This window comes from Rhagoletis zephyria, unplaced genomic scaffold (assembly GCF_001687245.7).
Source record: "Rhagoletis zephyria isolate East Lansing unplaced genomic scaffold, Rhagoletis_zephyria_1.1 Rzeph_scaffold_01891, whole genome shotgun sequence".
In the NCBI taxonomy this organism is placed as follows: domain Eukaryota; kingdom Metazoa; phylum Arthropoda; class Insecta; order Diptera; family Tephritidae; genus Rhagoletis; species Rhagoletis zephyria.
The window spans coordinates 1-16,390 of NW_016158975.1; the positions used below are offsets into that span (position 1 = coordinate 1).

A 16,390-nucleotide genomic window follows, 5' to 3' on the forward strand; every position below is an offset into this window, starting at 1 on the left:
ACAAATAAAAATCGCATGAGAAATTGGTAGCTGATACGCTTTAGTGATTTGTGCAGAACTTTTTAATTATTTCGTGTGACTATGTTTAGAAATTCGGTGCAATTGTTTGTGTGAAATGAATGGGCACATATTAACAGCAATTAAAAGAGATTCAATTTACAATAAAAATTTTTTCATATTAACAAATCAATTAAATTTTAAATAAATCAAACATTTGCAAGACATAAAATAATAAAGGCGTGAAAATTCAAAAGGCCGTGGATTATTTTGAAATTTTCAACGACTTAAATGATTTTATGAAAGCAAATTAATAAAACACAATTCTAAAGAAAGGACGAATTATTAAAAAATTAGCAATTATAAAACATTTTTAACAAGGTGCAATAAACAGCAATTTGTTTTATGAAACACATGTGTAAATTTCATTAAAAAATAAATTTTGAAGCAACTTACAACAAAGCATTTACAAAGAATTTTATTGCAATCGAAGTGCGAAATGTGTGAAAGTGACAACTGAAAAATTTTTAAGTGGATTAAACCAAAGTTCGCATAAATTCAGAGTCAAAAGTTTATGCAGAGGATAATAAAGGCAAAGAAAATCAAAACACAGCAATGAACAACGACAGCAGAAGGAGTAGCAACAGCAATAAAAGACAGTCAACACACAAAAAGCAAAGAAACCATACACAAAATAATTAAGTGGAAATAAATTGTGGTTTGCCTTGCAACAAACAAGAGTAGAAGAAGAAGCAACAGTGGCGGCGGCGTCAGCCAACTAACAACATATTTCAACTGTAGTGGAAATTTCAAAGCAGCAAAGAAAAAATAACAAAAAAGTTACAGCAGCAGCCACACATACGCGCGCACAGCCAGACAGACAAGGTGGTGGAACAAGTTTTGCAGTGAGTGCTCTTAAATAGCTCTGAACAAAATTGTTGTGCTGCTCTTAAGTTTAATAAAATTAAAAAATTAAAAAGGAACACACAAAAAGGCAGCAGCAGCGGCAACAATAACCGCTTAAAAGTGTAAGAAGTTAAGATATTTTGTAAAATAAAAGTTTTCAAAACTGATACAAGTTCAAAAAACGAAAAAGTAGCATAGAAATTGCTGCAAAACTTGTCGGATTCTTACAAAAGTCAGTTGAGAAGTGCTCGTGCTCCTATTATGTACACACACACATCAAACTAGCACTGGCCAAAAATTACCTAAAAAAAGTTTTAAGACCACTCGATAGGGTGAACTCACTATAGCGGCAAATTACCACACGCCAAGTTTCGCAACAATAAAGTCGCCACTGCAGACTCGACAAACTTAACGGCCACTGCAAGCGAGCACCAACAGAAGCAGCAGACATTAGTAGCAGCAAAGCGGAATATTTTCTGCGAGAAATTCAATTAAAAGTCAAAGCAGGTAAAGAAGTGTGGACGCAATAAAAACGCTAAAACAACAGAGCAATAAAAAACAGACGAAGGTGAGACAACAACACTTGTTGTAGGTACGTTAACCTACCCGCAAACAATCAAAGCGAAAAGGTATTGCAACGCAACGCAACGCTGTAAAAGTAACNCGACGAAGGTGAGACAACAACACTTGTTGTAGTACGTTAACCTACCCGCAAGCAATCAAAGCGAAAAGGTATTGCAACGCAACGCAACGCTGTAAAAGTAACATCAGCAACAATTACAAAAACCAAAAAACAAACAAAATGACCTTGCCCACAACAACAACAGTGAATGGTTGCGAAGACGATTCCGATATGTTTGGCCCGCCACGTTCCTCACCGCCCATCGGCTATCATCATCATCGTTCGCGTGTACCAATGATATCGCCAAAGTTGCGTCAACGTGAAGAACGTAAACGCATATTGCAATTGTGTGCACACAAGTTGGAGCGCATCAAGGATTCGGAGATGAATCTGCGTCGCAGTGTTTGCATTAATAACACCTATTGCCGGCTAACCGATGAGCTGCGACGGGAGAAACAGTCACGCTATCTAGCGAATTTACCGAGGTGAGTACTCATACACAAATATGTATGTATAGGTATGTAGATTATTTAGTTTGTATATAGGATTTCAAGTTTATGAGAGGGATGACTTAACGATGGAAAAGTTTGTTAAGTGGTGGCAACTGCTACGAGTAGCTTTACTACAAAGCAAAAAGTGATTAAGTGAATGAATCAAGTGATTTAGAAGTTGAAAAATGTAAGATGACCAATCATAATTTTATAAACTATGAAATAGAAGCAAATAGGTACCAAAATGAAGAGAAGATAGGTACATAAATGAAAAATAGATATGAAATCGAATTTACTGAATGAAATATTCATATTAAAATTTTAACAACGAAATAAATAAAATTAAGTGAAATTCGATAAAATTAACAAAGTGAAAAATAAAACAAAATATCGTAGTTGGTGACCGTCGAAATATCAGCCACATATAGTTTACGACAATTAAAATTATCGCTTTTTATTTGTGGACCAAAGAACGAGCCAAACTTCATGTTAAAATTCTGCAAATAGAGATCAGGCATGTCATATTGTTGAGTTTGAAGTGGAAAAGGGAGTGAAATATGGCCGTCGGATTGAATTGGCTATTGAACCAGCTGTTACCTACACTAAGTAAAAATATTTTGTAAACTTATACTGTTTTTAAAAGCATATCCTTATGGATTAAATATAATAGTTTTGCATCTTATACAAAAATTAGTACCTGGCACATCACGAAAGGGTTAATGCTCCTATGCTTAACGCCTTACAAAACGCTCTTATGCTTGGCTCATAACAAGCTGGTCAACTCTCTTATGTGCGGCTTATCACACTCGTAACGGCTAAACCAGCTTGGATGCTTGCTGCATCGATGGAGTTTACTCCACTCCCGGAATAATTTTGGAATCCGGAAATAAGCCCTATCAGTTTGTTTCACACGGTTCGCAGTAATCGAGAATGCCTCTGGTGACATTTTGTCAAAAGAACATGATATTCATCCTTGCAAATCAAATTACTTAACTAAAAATGATTTAGAATTTCCCAAATGACATACCTTTGTAAAAGTAATTTTTATGTAAATACCTATTGAAACAAGTCTTGGAAAAACTGGGCTCTTTGTCTGAACCCTCTAGGTTGCAACGAAATCCATTTCGAGTCATTTGTATTTTTATTAAAACACTTAAGTTCAAATACCAAATTATTTAATAACAAAACACAAGCATTAACACTTCCTCCAATAGAACACCCAATGAAATGCAAAAGACTAAAAAAATTTGGTGCTTCTCTCATTTTTAAATACCCACTTCCAGCAACGATTGAGGCAAGTAATTTTTCAACCTCGAAATTACTTGCACTTCCTCCTTAAACCCGCCTCCCCATTCTTTACTACAACATAATCCATATTTTTGCCAATTTTTATTATGAAAAACAATTATCTCTACTGTGCGCTACTGTCCGCCGCCGCTTTGTACTTGTAAAAGCTCTTTTTCTCTATCGAATTACGGGCGTTTATTTTCTCGAAGGCACGCATAGCCCAATGGGCCACGGACATGAATACGCATTTTTCCCAATAAAACTACCTCGTCTCTATTTAACACCCCAAGAGCTGACGCGCGCCTCCTCCTTCTGCACGAACGCCAGCCAGCACACCCCACGTCACACAACGCTGATGACTTATTCATCGTTGTATTTATCAGCATACGAAAGTGTGCACAATCACACAATTGGAAAAACGAAAACGAAAATTACAGCAGCAAACAACATAGCAGATACAAGCGGGCAAACATATAAATGAATTGTAAATGCGGATATACGCCGCGCTGACTGCCTAACTGGCTGTTTGGCTGAATGAATCGCCCGTTGTCTGTCTATCTGCCTTGCTGAACAGAATATCAACTCTGCTGAGTCCGCTTAGCCGAGCTCGAGCGCCTGCTTGGTCTACCTTGCCAGCGCGCGCTGAGTTGCCGCGTTGTACGTTTTTCCCCATTTGTGTGTGCGCGCTCACTGGCTGCTGTGCAATGTTATGCTTTTGTTGTTGTTGTTGCAGTTTACGCCGTGCGACAATTAACAACTCGCGCGCACAAGTCAACTAAATAATAATAAAATACAAAATGAGAAAATATCAACGGTTGCCGATACGTGCGTGCGAGTGTACCAACTAACACGGTTGCAAGTACATTTTTCCATAAATATGTCCATACATATGTATGTATGGTGTTTGAATTGAATCGAGTGAATCGTTTCATTCTGCTAAAATTAATTGTACAGTCGTAGCATATGAAAGTTTTTCGGGACGCTCTCATTTGGTTGATTTGTATGATTTTGTCCTCTTTTCGAGTTTCCTTTTCCCTTTTTTTCAATTTCCTTTTTTCGAATTCTTCCGTGCGCCTGAAAATTTTCGTGCCTTCTTCGATTTTTTGTTCGTTTTTGTTTGTCTTGCTGGTTTAACAGTTTCTTAGCTGAATTGTAAATTTTTTTTTAATTTTTTTCATTTTAGCTACGATTGTGCAAAGCGTATCTATGCAACTGCCTTAATGTGCGTGAAATTTGGTCTCCTTAGCGGGTCGGTTTTTGTGCAACTTTTTTTTTTACATTTTATGTCATCCAGTCTTAATTTTTCGCCATTTGCGCTGCACCTTCATTTTGCTTTTTCTTTTGTTTTTCTGTTGCTTCTCTTTAACCATTTAAGCTGTTCAGCTATGCGACAATTATGTAGATACAATGGCTAGCTGACGCGACAAGGCATTGATTTGCGATTTGTATAAAGATACGATTGTTTGTTATAAATAATACAAATATATAATCGCTTTGCGCTTAAAACTTTTTACAGTGACTTAGACCCTGTCGCCATGCCGTTTTGCTATTCAACTTTTGCATAAATAAACGACACTATAAATACATATGTACATACAAACATATGTATGTACTTATGTGTGCTCGTCCATACATACTTACATCCATACTTACATATGCATTCCTTATCTGCTTGGTTTCGTTAATTACTTGTGCAGTTTTTGTACTCAATTTATTTTCCAATCTAATTTATTTACACATTTTCAAAATGTTTTTTTTTTGCTATTTTCTTTGCCATTTATTAAATTTATAACATCATTTGCTGCTGTTCATATTCTAAGAATTATTCAAAAACATTTAGTTAGATGCTCACGCGCGCATACATATGCCTGCATCGTACATATGAAAAATACAAACGAGCATACAGTACTCGTATGAATATAAATTTGTCTTGGCTATTTGTGCATTTATTTATAACACAATTTGTAATTTTAGTGGGAATTCCTCATTTTGCTACCCGGAAAATTTGAAATTTATTGTCTTACATACAAACAAATTTACTTAATACTTTAAATTTTTGTATTATAAATTTTTTTGTATGTTCAATGCGCATATGGGTGTACATATGTATGTATATAGTATATTCAAATGAACTGTAAATTGCATTCGCCCATTGAGTGGGTCACAGAAAAATATGCACATAAATAAAAATAAGACCAAAGCAGCGGCGGTGAAATGATAACAAATGTGAATTTCTAGAAATACTCGAGTCTTCGCGGAATTATTTTCATATAGAAATTGAGTGATTACGTTAAATATTATAGAAGCGAATTGAAAATTAAAAAAAAAATCTGCCTTATACAGAGTTTCGTCGGAAAAAATTCACCCGAAAATTTTTCATCCGCCCATAGTAAATCCATGGAAACCAAAAGTGAAAAGTGAACCGGTTCGGGGAAAATGAAACTCATGTAATGCTGAATATGTTTTTTAAAATCGTCATAATTTTCTGACGTAAAAAAATGACTAAAAACTAAAAATTCTAAATTAATGCAGGTCGGTTTGAAATATACCTTCTGGTGGGGATACAGTAATTGGTTAGTCACACTTTATTAGCCTTATATCCATACACCATATAAAACGATTGCACAGGGCTACAGGTGGAGGATCTGGGAGCTAAGTTTATATATAAGTTTTGGTTTACTGTTACGACTTCCAGGGATATAGCTTCCATGGGCCCGTTGAAATTATTTCTCTCCGCTCGCTCACGAAAATCTATCTTTACGATTTTAGTGTAACAACGAATTAATTTCATTCACTTATGCGATTCCTTGCTTTATTTCACTTTTTTGAAAAAAAAGTACTGAAAAATGAGGTAACAAAAACTTTGTTATATAATAAATATATCTTCTTTTAAGAAATTTTACTTCAAAAAATTTGTCACTTAAAAAAAAATTGTAAAAAATGTGTTCAAAAATTTTATTTATTACAAATTACTTCAAAAAGTAAGTTAACTTAAAACAGTGATTTCATGAATTGTATGTAATAAAAATTTCAATAACAATTCGTTTTTACAAAAATGTGAGACCAAAATCATCTAAATCACGACAAAAATGTCTTCTTTTAAAAATTAAATAAAAATGTGATGATAAATTCCATAAAACTTACAAATTATATTCAAATATATGGCGATAAAAATTGTGTGCCAGAAGTTCCAACTTAAACAAATTTTTAATCAAAAATCTGATGACAACAATTTTATGCATTTTATTAAAGTATTTCTTGTAAAATAGTTTAACACATAAACGTAAACATAAAAATTTCACTCTGTATCCAAACTAAACCACTGTAATTTTAACAAATTTAGTACAACAATTGGAAAAAAAAATTTTACTGCCGCTTTTTAAGACCTAAATTTTCACGTTTGAGGACACAAACCTTGCGGCTTTAAGCGATAACTTTTGCGATTTAAATAATTCTTAAAAAATAAAAGCTTTAACATTTCCGGACACGCAATCAACTTGAAATTAAACGCACTCACACATGCATACCAGTACATACCCCCACTCACTGCACAACTTACCTCGCCTTATAGTTAACCGCACTTGCCAACTCAAAATGCGTGACAGCAACAACGAAACACACTTTCGTTTGTATACAAACAACAGAATACAATAACAAAAACAGAAAGAGGCTTAAGAAAATATGTTAAAAAGCGCACAGTTGGCATGAAAACAAAAACAACAATAAACTATTTAATAACGTAATGATTACAACAATCGCCAACAATAGATAGCCAGCCAAGTTTGTTGAAATCAAAACAGAAAGCAACAACTGGCACAAGCCAGAAGAGTCAGAAAAATACTGTCGTAAATTTGCATTTAAAAGACTCACCTACTTACGAACATACGTACTATGTTCATAAATATGTACATGCAAACCAGCAAAGCACGCCAAGGTACGCCAATAACAAATCAAATTCGCAAGCTCGAAGCAGAGAGCAAAGCAACAGAAGTAAAATAATCAAAGTAAATATGAAAGCAAAAGGTAAACCGCAAAATGTTGAAAACATAAAATAAAAAGCATACAACAAAGATATTTACATACAGATTAAAAATAATAACAAGAACAACAACACCTTGTAAATGTGGAGAAATAAGTGTAAACAGCATAAACAACGAAAACGGAAAACCCAAACCTAAATTCAAGCGGCACGATGTCCAAAGTCGCTGTGGGCAAAGCCAGGCTCAAGATGAGCGCTAAACAACAGCAACAACAAAAGCAAAGCAACAACAAGAAGCGCAATAGCAGCCGAAAATAGAACAAAAACTTTGAAACCGCATAAAAATCTGCACTTGCCACTGCCACAGAAAAAAGTAGCCAAGAGATTTAGTAATTGCAACAACACACAGCCTTACACACATATACGGTGCCTATATAATGCATTTACATATGCATGTGTGCTTGTGTGTGCAAGCATTTAAAATGAAGCAGAAAAAATTGCAGCTATAAAAAATTGAAAACGGCTTTATCTCTTGTTTTTTTGCCTGCAACAACAAAGTATCTGACTTGCAGCTGGAATGAAAACAAAAAGGTCGCAGAAGAGATTGAAAAAAATAACTACAAAAAAGTGCAAGAAAAAATTATCTAGCAACAGCAATGCAAACAAAAGCGAAAAGCAAAATAAAAATTTACAATAACAAAAAAAAAACGCAAAAACTGAAGGAAAAATTGCAACCGCAGATAGCACAAAGCGACAAAAGGCAAAACAAAATAGCAACATACGCAACAAGCATAATAAGTACAAAAACAACACCAAATTAAATACAATACATAGAACAAAAGGCGCTTGTAATGTAATATAAAAAAAGCAAACAAAAAAATTATTAAACACAACAATATGCTTACAACAACGAGAGTCGCATACAAGTTAATATATAGGCTAAAAATGCAAAATGGCACGAAGCTACGGTAGCAGCACAAACAGCGGAAAACAAACAAAATGCCACAAATTTTGCACGAAACAATATGCATTGAAGTATATTGACGTGAATTTTTACTAATAAATAGCTTAATAAAAACTACACGCTATTAAACGAAAGCTACCAGTTAACAGCAAAACGCTTTGCTCGCAGTCATTTTGAGTGCTAACAACGGAGGTCGCTCTTAAAAGATGATTTCACGAATTATGTATGTGCCGAAAGCCTTAAAGTAGTATTGACGAAGTTCCAGAAAAGCTCTCGAACGCTAGAAAAAAGTTGTTCTAGCCCTAACTAGTCCGCGTACATGGAGGCGTAGTGGATTCTGAAACCCCGTTTCTTTAAAAATGTATGTGTGTGGGACGAAAAAGATAAATATAACGATGCTTTGATATTCCTAAACGACTATGTACTTGTTAAGATTTAGACCTCAAATGACTTTACTTCTAGACGCTAATACTTCTAAAAAAAAACATAGGTTTCCCTTCAAAGATTTATGAGTATGAGACGATAAATTGAAGCTTACAATGCTCAGATGACCTATGTATGTAAAAGGACTTCTGTGTTGTACAATTTGAGACTTCAACCAGCCTGCGCCTTGACGGAAGCCAAAGTGGACCTGATTGTGAATTGTTTAAAGGTGCCAAAGGGACTTCTCGTACTCAAAGAAAGCGTTCGCCAATTTCTCGAGCAGCCGGGCTACCATTATGGTTCTGGCGTCTTTTATAACAAAGACGAAGCTGATGAAAGAGTCTGTAGTAGTCACTTCAAAGTAGATTCAGTTTGTGTTCATATTCAATGGAAATGGAAATGAGGCCGCTGATAAGGTAGCCAGCGAAGGTTCTACATTTGACTTAATCGCGGACTGGACTGGATCTCACACCCAATCGGAACTATATAGAAAGAAAATTTTCTCCATAATCTTCATAAATTATGCATGTCTTACGTGATACACGGAGTCGGAGTCATGTTCCGTATACAAAACTGAAAGGTCTTTCCTTGGGTATAGCCCTATCCTAACACTAAGATACCATGCCTCCACCGGCTCAAATTGTTTGATAATTTCCTATTGAGAAACTGGCATACATACTACCTCTTTCGTAAACGAAACAAACAAATTAAAAGCCAACAAAAATCAGGGCTATCAATGCTACAAGTAAAGAAGACGTTTATCAATATTTCAGCGCTTGTGGTTTAAGCAATGTCGTCATTCTCAGCAGACGTTTTCTCCGCTGGCGCGCTGTCGTCATCGTCGATTAAAAGAGCATAAATTCAGGCCAAGCTCATGTCAACCAACAAACCTAGCAAGCCAAGCAAATAGACATATCCGCATGAGTAGTTAGATATGTTTATGCATGGTTTAGTGAACTATCCGCGCTTGTGTGTTTATGTGTGCGTGACACAAATTTACATACACAAACAAAAGTTTGTATGACTGTGTGTAGGCAAACTTGTGAATGCATAATAACTAAGTAAAATATAGTAGTAGTGTACCCACAGTTAGCGAGGGCATACAAACAGCGGAGAGATTTCACACAAAGCACAAGTCAAAGCGATTGCAACAACAGTAACAACTGCAAGTATTACAACAAGCGCGCTAAGTACTATTGCAACTGCTTTGCTGCAAGCATTGAAAAGCGGTAGTGCACTATGTAGCAATAAAGTGGTAAAAGCGAGCAAAAAGAAAGCAAAGTGGAGGTGCAAGTTTGAGGGTGGGAATGTGTGCGCGTGCGGATTTGTGGCGAGGATAGAAGGAGTATTTCAGCGTGAGTAAGTGTAGTGATAACGGGTAGCTGATAGTTGGTTTTGAAATGCAATTGGAGGAAGGGCGTGTATGCATGTAAGTATGGATTTAAGGTTGACGGCAGAGTGGTTGCTGGAAGGGACGAAAATCATTAAGATGTGCTATAACCAGCGCTAGAAGATGCTAATAAAAGAGCTTCAATGCTTTATAGCTTAAACTCGCTTCTATTTTCGCACATTAACGCTTTTCGAGCAAACCATACGAAATCGCTCCTTATGATTTATAAGTTATTATAGCTTTATAGCATAGCATCGTTTCTAGCAACCACTCTGTCGTTAACCTAAGTGCTAAGTGAAATCGAGATAGGTGATGCTTTGCAAGGGTTAAGCTAAAAAAAAAATGAATTAAAAAGAAAAAATTTGCAGTTGTAGCGGTTAAAACTGAAGTCAGTATCTACATAAAGCAAAATTTAACTCAACACAAGGCAATCAAAGTTGCAAAATGAAATGGATTCTACAAACAATGCAACAATAACACAAAGAAACATAAATACGTACACACCAAGATTATACCCATTATGCATAAATAAGTTAAACAATAAATAACTGGCTTGACCCTCAGCCAAAGTGCGTGTTGCAATGCGCCTGTCAGTGTGGGGGAAAGAAAAAAGATTAGAAATCAGTAGAGTGGCAAACAGATATACGGTAAGCCAGCAAAAATATATAGCAAGCGCTTTGGGAGCCAAAACGGCAATATGATCACGTTCCACTTGGCGAAAAAACGACAGCGAATACTACATTTAGACATACATACATACTAACCTTTAATCAAGCACCCCACACAAGCAGCAAACAGCAACAAAACGGCGCGAATTGTTTCTAACAAAGCTGCTGTTATTGTTGCTGTCGTTGGTCGTTGATGGTTGATGTACAAACCTACAAAAGCCCGTCAACCTTTAGTCAGGCACTCAACTGAAGCAAAATAAGGCAGTCACCGCGATTGCTGGGATGGCCAAGCCAGCAACCATTCATCATTCCGCTACGTTGAGGCAGTGAGATGCTTGTACGACTACAACTAAGCACATTTGTATATATGTCTATGTATTAGCGCCTACCGCCTCCGGCGCAACACACCGCTTACACAGAGCGCGCGCGCTATGCGCCCCAGTAACTGTAGTCAGCTCAGTCGTTGTTTTTTTTTCGCTTCATATAGCGCGCAATCAGCAAAGGGCAGGAAGAAGAACCTGCTGCCTACCATCGTTTTTCCTCAAATTGAGCGCTGGGTTTGCAAAGCGTTGCTTGCTTGAGCTTAACAACTAAAGTGCAATAAGTTCAACTGAACTTTATATTTGTCTTGCTTGCTGTTTCTCTGTGTCTATGTCGGTTTGTCTGTCTGGAGCATACAGATAGCTACCCTAGTTGTGTGTTAGTTAGGTTTATGGGTAAGCAGGCGGCTGTCTATGTACTACTCCTGCCGCACATCACACATTAGCGCAAAAGTACCACCACTCGTACATAACTACACGAACAAATTCAGCGCTCATAGTTTGAAGTACTTTCCAAGTGCTCGCGTGCCGCTTTAGCTCCAGTTATGCCGCTGCGCGCATTGGTCGGCGCCTTTGACGTTGTGGCTGTGTGCCACCGCGCGCGTCGCACGCCTTCATTGCAAGTATGTCTTGTCGCTTCATGCAGCGATTTTTCAAAAGTCTTGCACTTTTTCCATCACCACCAACTAACTACTGCACTGCACTACATACATATATGTTTACTGCACGACTGAGTCGTATTAAATTCTGCTTCCTCAAATGTTGAGTTGACGTTTGCCGCATACGTAGCTGCCACACTACTTGTAGGTATGTACATATCGAGCCCTAACCGCCAAAATAACGTAAGCGACATTTTTTTCAAAATTTTCTTTTTGATGCAGAAATGCATCTAGATGCTTTAGGAATATTTCTTCATCAAAAAGAAAATTTTGAAAAAAATGTCGCTTACGTTATTTTGGCGGTTAGGGCTCGATATGTTTGTATGTAGAAAATGTTATGCGCGCATCTCCTTTACCGTCAACTTTTTTCAGTTACGTTTTAGCGCGTTCCTTTGCCAGCCTTTTTATTGTTAGTTTTTATTATTTGCTTGGTAAAGTTGATTCGCCTCCTTACGTTTTGATTCATTTTTAGCCATCTTTTCTTTTGATTTAATTTTTTTCTTATCTCTCATTTCATTCCAACTTTTTTATGTGCTCATATCGAATTTTTCCGTTAGGATTTACAGCCAGTATTTGCTTTAATATTGTATTAGTCGCAGTTATCGTCGTTGCTTTTTTTGTTCGCATTCCAAATTAACGCCACTTGACTCAGCCACAACTACTCACACTCGCTTCCACTCCTCTAATTCTTTATATACATACATAAGTACGTTGGCTCCACACGATTCAAGCGCAACCCAATAAATAAATCATTTTCCATTCGCCTTCATCCACAATTTTCTTTTATAACGTTTCTTTTGTGCACGCTGTGGATTTTGCAAATCTTTCGAACTTGTTCCGCTGTCATTTGCTGTGCGTATTGGGCTGTAAATCTCGCAATCTTTCAATTTCATGTGCGTTCGCACAGTCCTGACACCCTGAGCGTCAGATCTTTAAAAGTCTGCCTTAGTTTTTCCTCTTTATTTGTGAATGTATAAATGTATTGTGTTTTCTATTGTGCAGGTTATTGGTGCTTCTAGGTTTTTACATCAAACTCATTCGTTTATTTGGCTTTTCCAAGTTGCACTCCTTTGCACGCCCACACGCATGCCGCTTCACCCCAAACAGTTCTGTGAATATTTGTTTTTGTACAACATCCTTTTTTGAACAAGCTACCCGCCATTGCGTTCATCTCCTCTACGTTATGTAGCGACATGCTCTCAGCCATTGCCTTGAAATCTTTAAAAAACTTTTACACTGTACTCAATGCTTTTGAGTTGTTTCCTAGTTCTACGCAGCGTAAGTCTTTTCAAAGTTTTCCTTTCTTTCCTCACGGCGTAGGGTTACTTTGACTATTTCTGCTATGTTACTTCTCCTTTTTTCTACTGAGTACCTACTACTGCTTACAGTTTTTATACTAGGTATTTAATATGCAGCATCTTGAAAAGTTCTACGAATTGAAGGAAGTATGAAAAAAGTTTCCCTTAAAGTGCCGGAGGATTGCTGAGTGAGACTTTGACAGAGAAAGTGGGGGAGTGAAAAACTTGGGTTGAAAAATCTAAGCCCTAATATTCGTTATCCTTGCTTATTTAAATCAGCCAAATAAAAGAGGTAAAGAGATCTAGACTGGTTTCCCGAAAAATGCATGACGAAAATCTAAACGGGGGCAAACATAAAAACTTCTCTACCTCACTCCTTTTTAACCCAAACAAATGACAGTATTCATGAGGCTTCATACCAAACGAAGAAAACTGATGTATTTTGGAACAAATACCCATCCTTCGTTGTCAAATTTGGTATGTAGACAAATCTCTTTGGGTTGGCCCTTTGGGGAGGCATCAACACCCAAAAAACAAGATCGTTAGAGTCCAAGAGTCCAAAAGCATACCGATACATTTATAAGCGGCACCATCAAATAAGCTTTTACATACTAAATGCGTTGTTTATTAGGAATTTTTAAACTCAAGATATATTCGCCTGCTCTCTAAAGGAGACCCTCGATGGTCAGAAATTTTGATCAAAGAACGTTTAAGTAGATTAAGCGAAGTGAAGCTAAGCCTCTGAGTTGTAGTAATCGCTTGATGCATTTTGGTATCCTTTTTTCCCGTGGTGCATTCTAATGAAGTTCCTTTAGTCTTCTGGTTCGTTATAGCGTGCAACAAAAATTAAGTTTTCGTTATTGTAGATAATTCTTATCTTATAACACTGCTTGGCCATCTTAGTTTCCTTTTAACTTGTTTTTTTTTTTTTAGCTTGAGGGCAATCCCTATGCCAACTTTTCGAGTTGAAAACTCAGCCGATAATGAGTTTTCACCGAAATATTAACGAGTTGTTTGAAGGTTGATTGTAGCAAGCGTCAATTGACTGACTGAAGCAGCTTGCCAGTTAGCACAGCTTAGTTCGAGATGGTCAACCATTGCGTGGGTTTCCTAATTCGCTACTCTCTCAAAACAAGCGAAAATTTAACCTCTGATGCCGCTTTGACTTGAGTTTCCAAATAATTTTCGCACTAACGAACGCGTCCTGGTCCGCGTGTCGGATGCGCATCGCTGTGCGCATTTACCTCCCCGCCGCTAACTACTTAGCACCCTGTCGAAGTGACCACTAATTGATTGATGGATATAACAGATATTGAACTGTGTAGAGGCGTATTGCTGATTAGGACACTTTAGCTGAACAAGTAATAGCAGTAGTTAACTTTAGGCGTGGCACTGGCCGTTAATCATGACACGTCGCTTCATCGTAGCGCATCTGCTTGACATAACTTTTTGAAAGCGCCAGTCTTCCACCACTCTTCGCCCATCGCCCACTTCAACTCTGCCCGACTAGTCAACTTCCGTTTGGCACTTTTTTGCAATTCACTTGCTCCTTGTTGCTTGCCACCTCCGCTGCCTCCGTTGTTGTCATCGTCCTCGCCTATTCAAGTGGATCTGCATTGGCCGCAGACAGTGGTTGCCAAGAGCAGCAACAACAACAATGACAACAAGTTTTTCGTTGTGGAAAGTTAGTGTTACATAATGTCAACTCTACTACATTTTGTATTCGTCTGCAAAAGATTTGGCACTAAAAATGCGAGTATTACAATAAATAGTAACAAACGTAGTAGCCAAGCGGCGTACAAAAGTTGCGAGACGTGCGCGCGGAAGCGGAGCGGCGACTAGTTTGGACAGGCTGATGTTGGTGGCCGTCGCGCCAATGTTGCAATGTTGCAAGTGTCGTCTTCACGATTTTTCCAACTTTATATTTTTTTGTGTTGGCATTCCATGGCAGTGCGATTGCTTCTTTTGCTACAAAAAATTCAAGCTTTTTGCCACTTTTTTCTTTACATCCATTTTTGCGAAAATGAAATGAAATGGAACTGCTATCTGCTGCTCTACGTCTACTTGCTGTTAGTGGCAGTTTCGTGCCGCACTGCCTTATTGCATGACTATTGCTGCTGCTGGCCACGACTCGCCGCGCCGCGCGCATTTGGTTGCCATTGCCAACGCTGTAATATTTTTTTTTTCGTTCCTTCACTTTTATTTTTAATATTGCATTTGTGCACTTTTTACTGCAAAATAGTTACGGCTTTGCACGCCAACTAATGCTGTAACTGCCAACAACAATAAAAATTATTAAAGCCACAACAACGCTGGCAACAACACTTTCGAGTGCCGCAGCAGTAGCTGCAACAAGCTCGTTCCTTGCTCGCTTGCCACTGTAGGCAGTCAGTCAGTAGTTGCACGCTTGCGAGTGCGGCAACAACACGCGTGCCACACAAGCCACGCCACGCCAAGCCCAAGCAATATGCAGCAACCTAACTTCCAAGCGCGTCGCCGCGATTCGCATGTTGCTTGCGCGCGCGCTGATGGTGGTTGCATGCATTCAACTTGCCAATGCGGATCTGGAAAGAAGAAAACTGAAGAAAAAATCAAATGAAATGTGCTCAGAAGTAACAAACAAAACAAAACGCTGGTTGGTGGCGATAGTAGTATAACGTACCAACTGCTGCTAGTCGCTTGCCGCCAAAGCACCTTTTAGGCTTTATTGGTTCGTGTTTTCCATCCATCCTATGTACTTGTATGCATCTTTGCTGAGTTCCTTTTTAGACGTTTTTACCTTTTAACTTGGCCCTCGCCACGACTGATTGACTGCCTGGCTGGCTGACTGTTTGTTTGTTTGCCGTCGCTGCAACGTCGTTTTTTTTGCGCCACTCGTTTGCAAAGCTTCGGCCGCTGCACCTTTATGCGACGTTTTGGCCTTCTGGCCGAACTCCACACAGCACTTGCGCGCTGCTGCTTCGCTGCGTTGGTCGTTCTATTTGTTGTCGCGCACCTATTTTTATTTGTAAATTTTGTCATGTTTTTTATTTATTGGCACGCGATGTGGAGTAGTGTGGCACGGGCTTTGTTGTTGTCGTTTTGTAACACATACTTTTTTTTGCTTAACATCAAACAAATTGTTTTTTTTAATTTCCTTGCGCAATACTTTTTATTAAAACTAAATCTTCTTAGTTTCTGAAATTTAAAATTTTATTTATGTGTGTGTTTCTAGAAGCTTTTGGCAGTAAATTCTATTCTTATTTTATAGTTTGAAATTATTTANCGGCTGCCACTTCTGCTACTCTCTACCTCAACCTCGACAGGTGTAGCTGGCCTATGTCAATTAAAAACTACAGTAAATATTAAAAAATAACCAAAACGGGACAGATATTAACAACTTCACA

At 37.7% G+C, this 16,390-nt stretch overlaps 1 protein-coding gene and 1 long non-coding RNA gene across 3 annotated transcripts in view; one reads left to right on the plus strand and one right to left on the minus strand.

Moving 5' to 3' along the window:
* On the minus strand, positions 1 to 1,659 carry LOC108365494 (uncharacterized). Its single transcript, XR_001847938.1, has 2 exons — positions 1,609 to 1,659; positions 1 to 1,505 (listed from the first exon to the last, which is right to left on the minus strand). It is a non-coding gene; the product is annotated as an uncharacterized LOC108365494 (long non-coding RNA).
* The window catches only part of LOC108365493 (homeobox protein 13), a 68,841-nt gene continuing 53,876 nt past the window's right edge, over positions 1,426 to 16,390 (plus strand). The window contains exons 1-2 of one of the 2 annotated variants that reach the window (XM_017619529.1): positions 1,426 to 1,471; positions 1,576 to 2,010. In XM_017619529.1, the coding sequence (XP_017475018.1) occupies positions 1,706 to 2,010 (305 nt within the window). In that variant the 5' untranslated portion in view covers positions 1,426 to 1,471; positions 1,576 to 1,705. The other variant, XM_017619530.1, reaches the window with a different exon arrangement.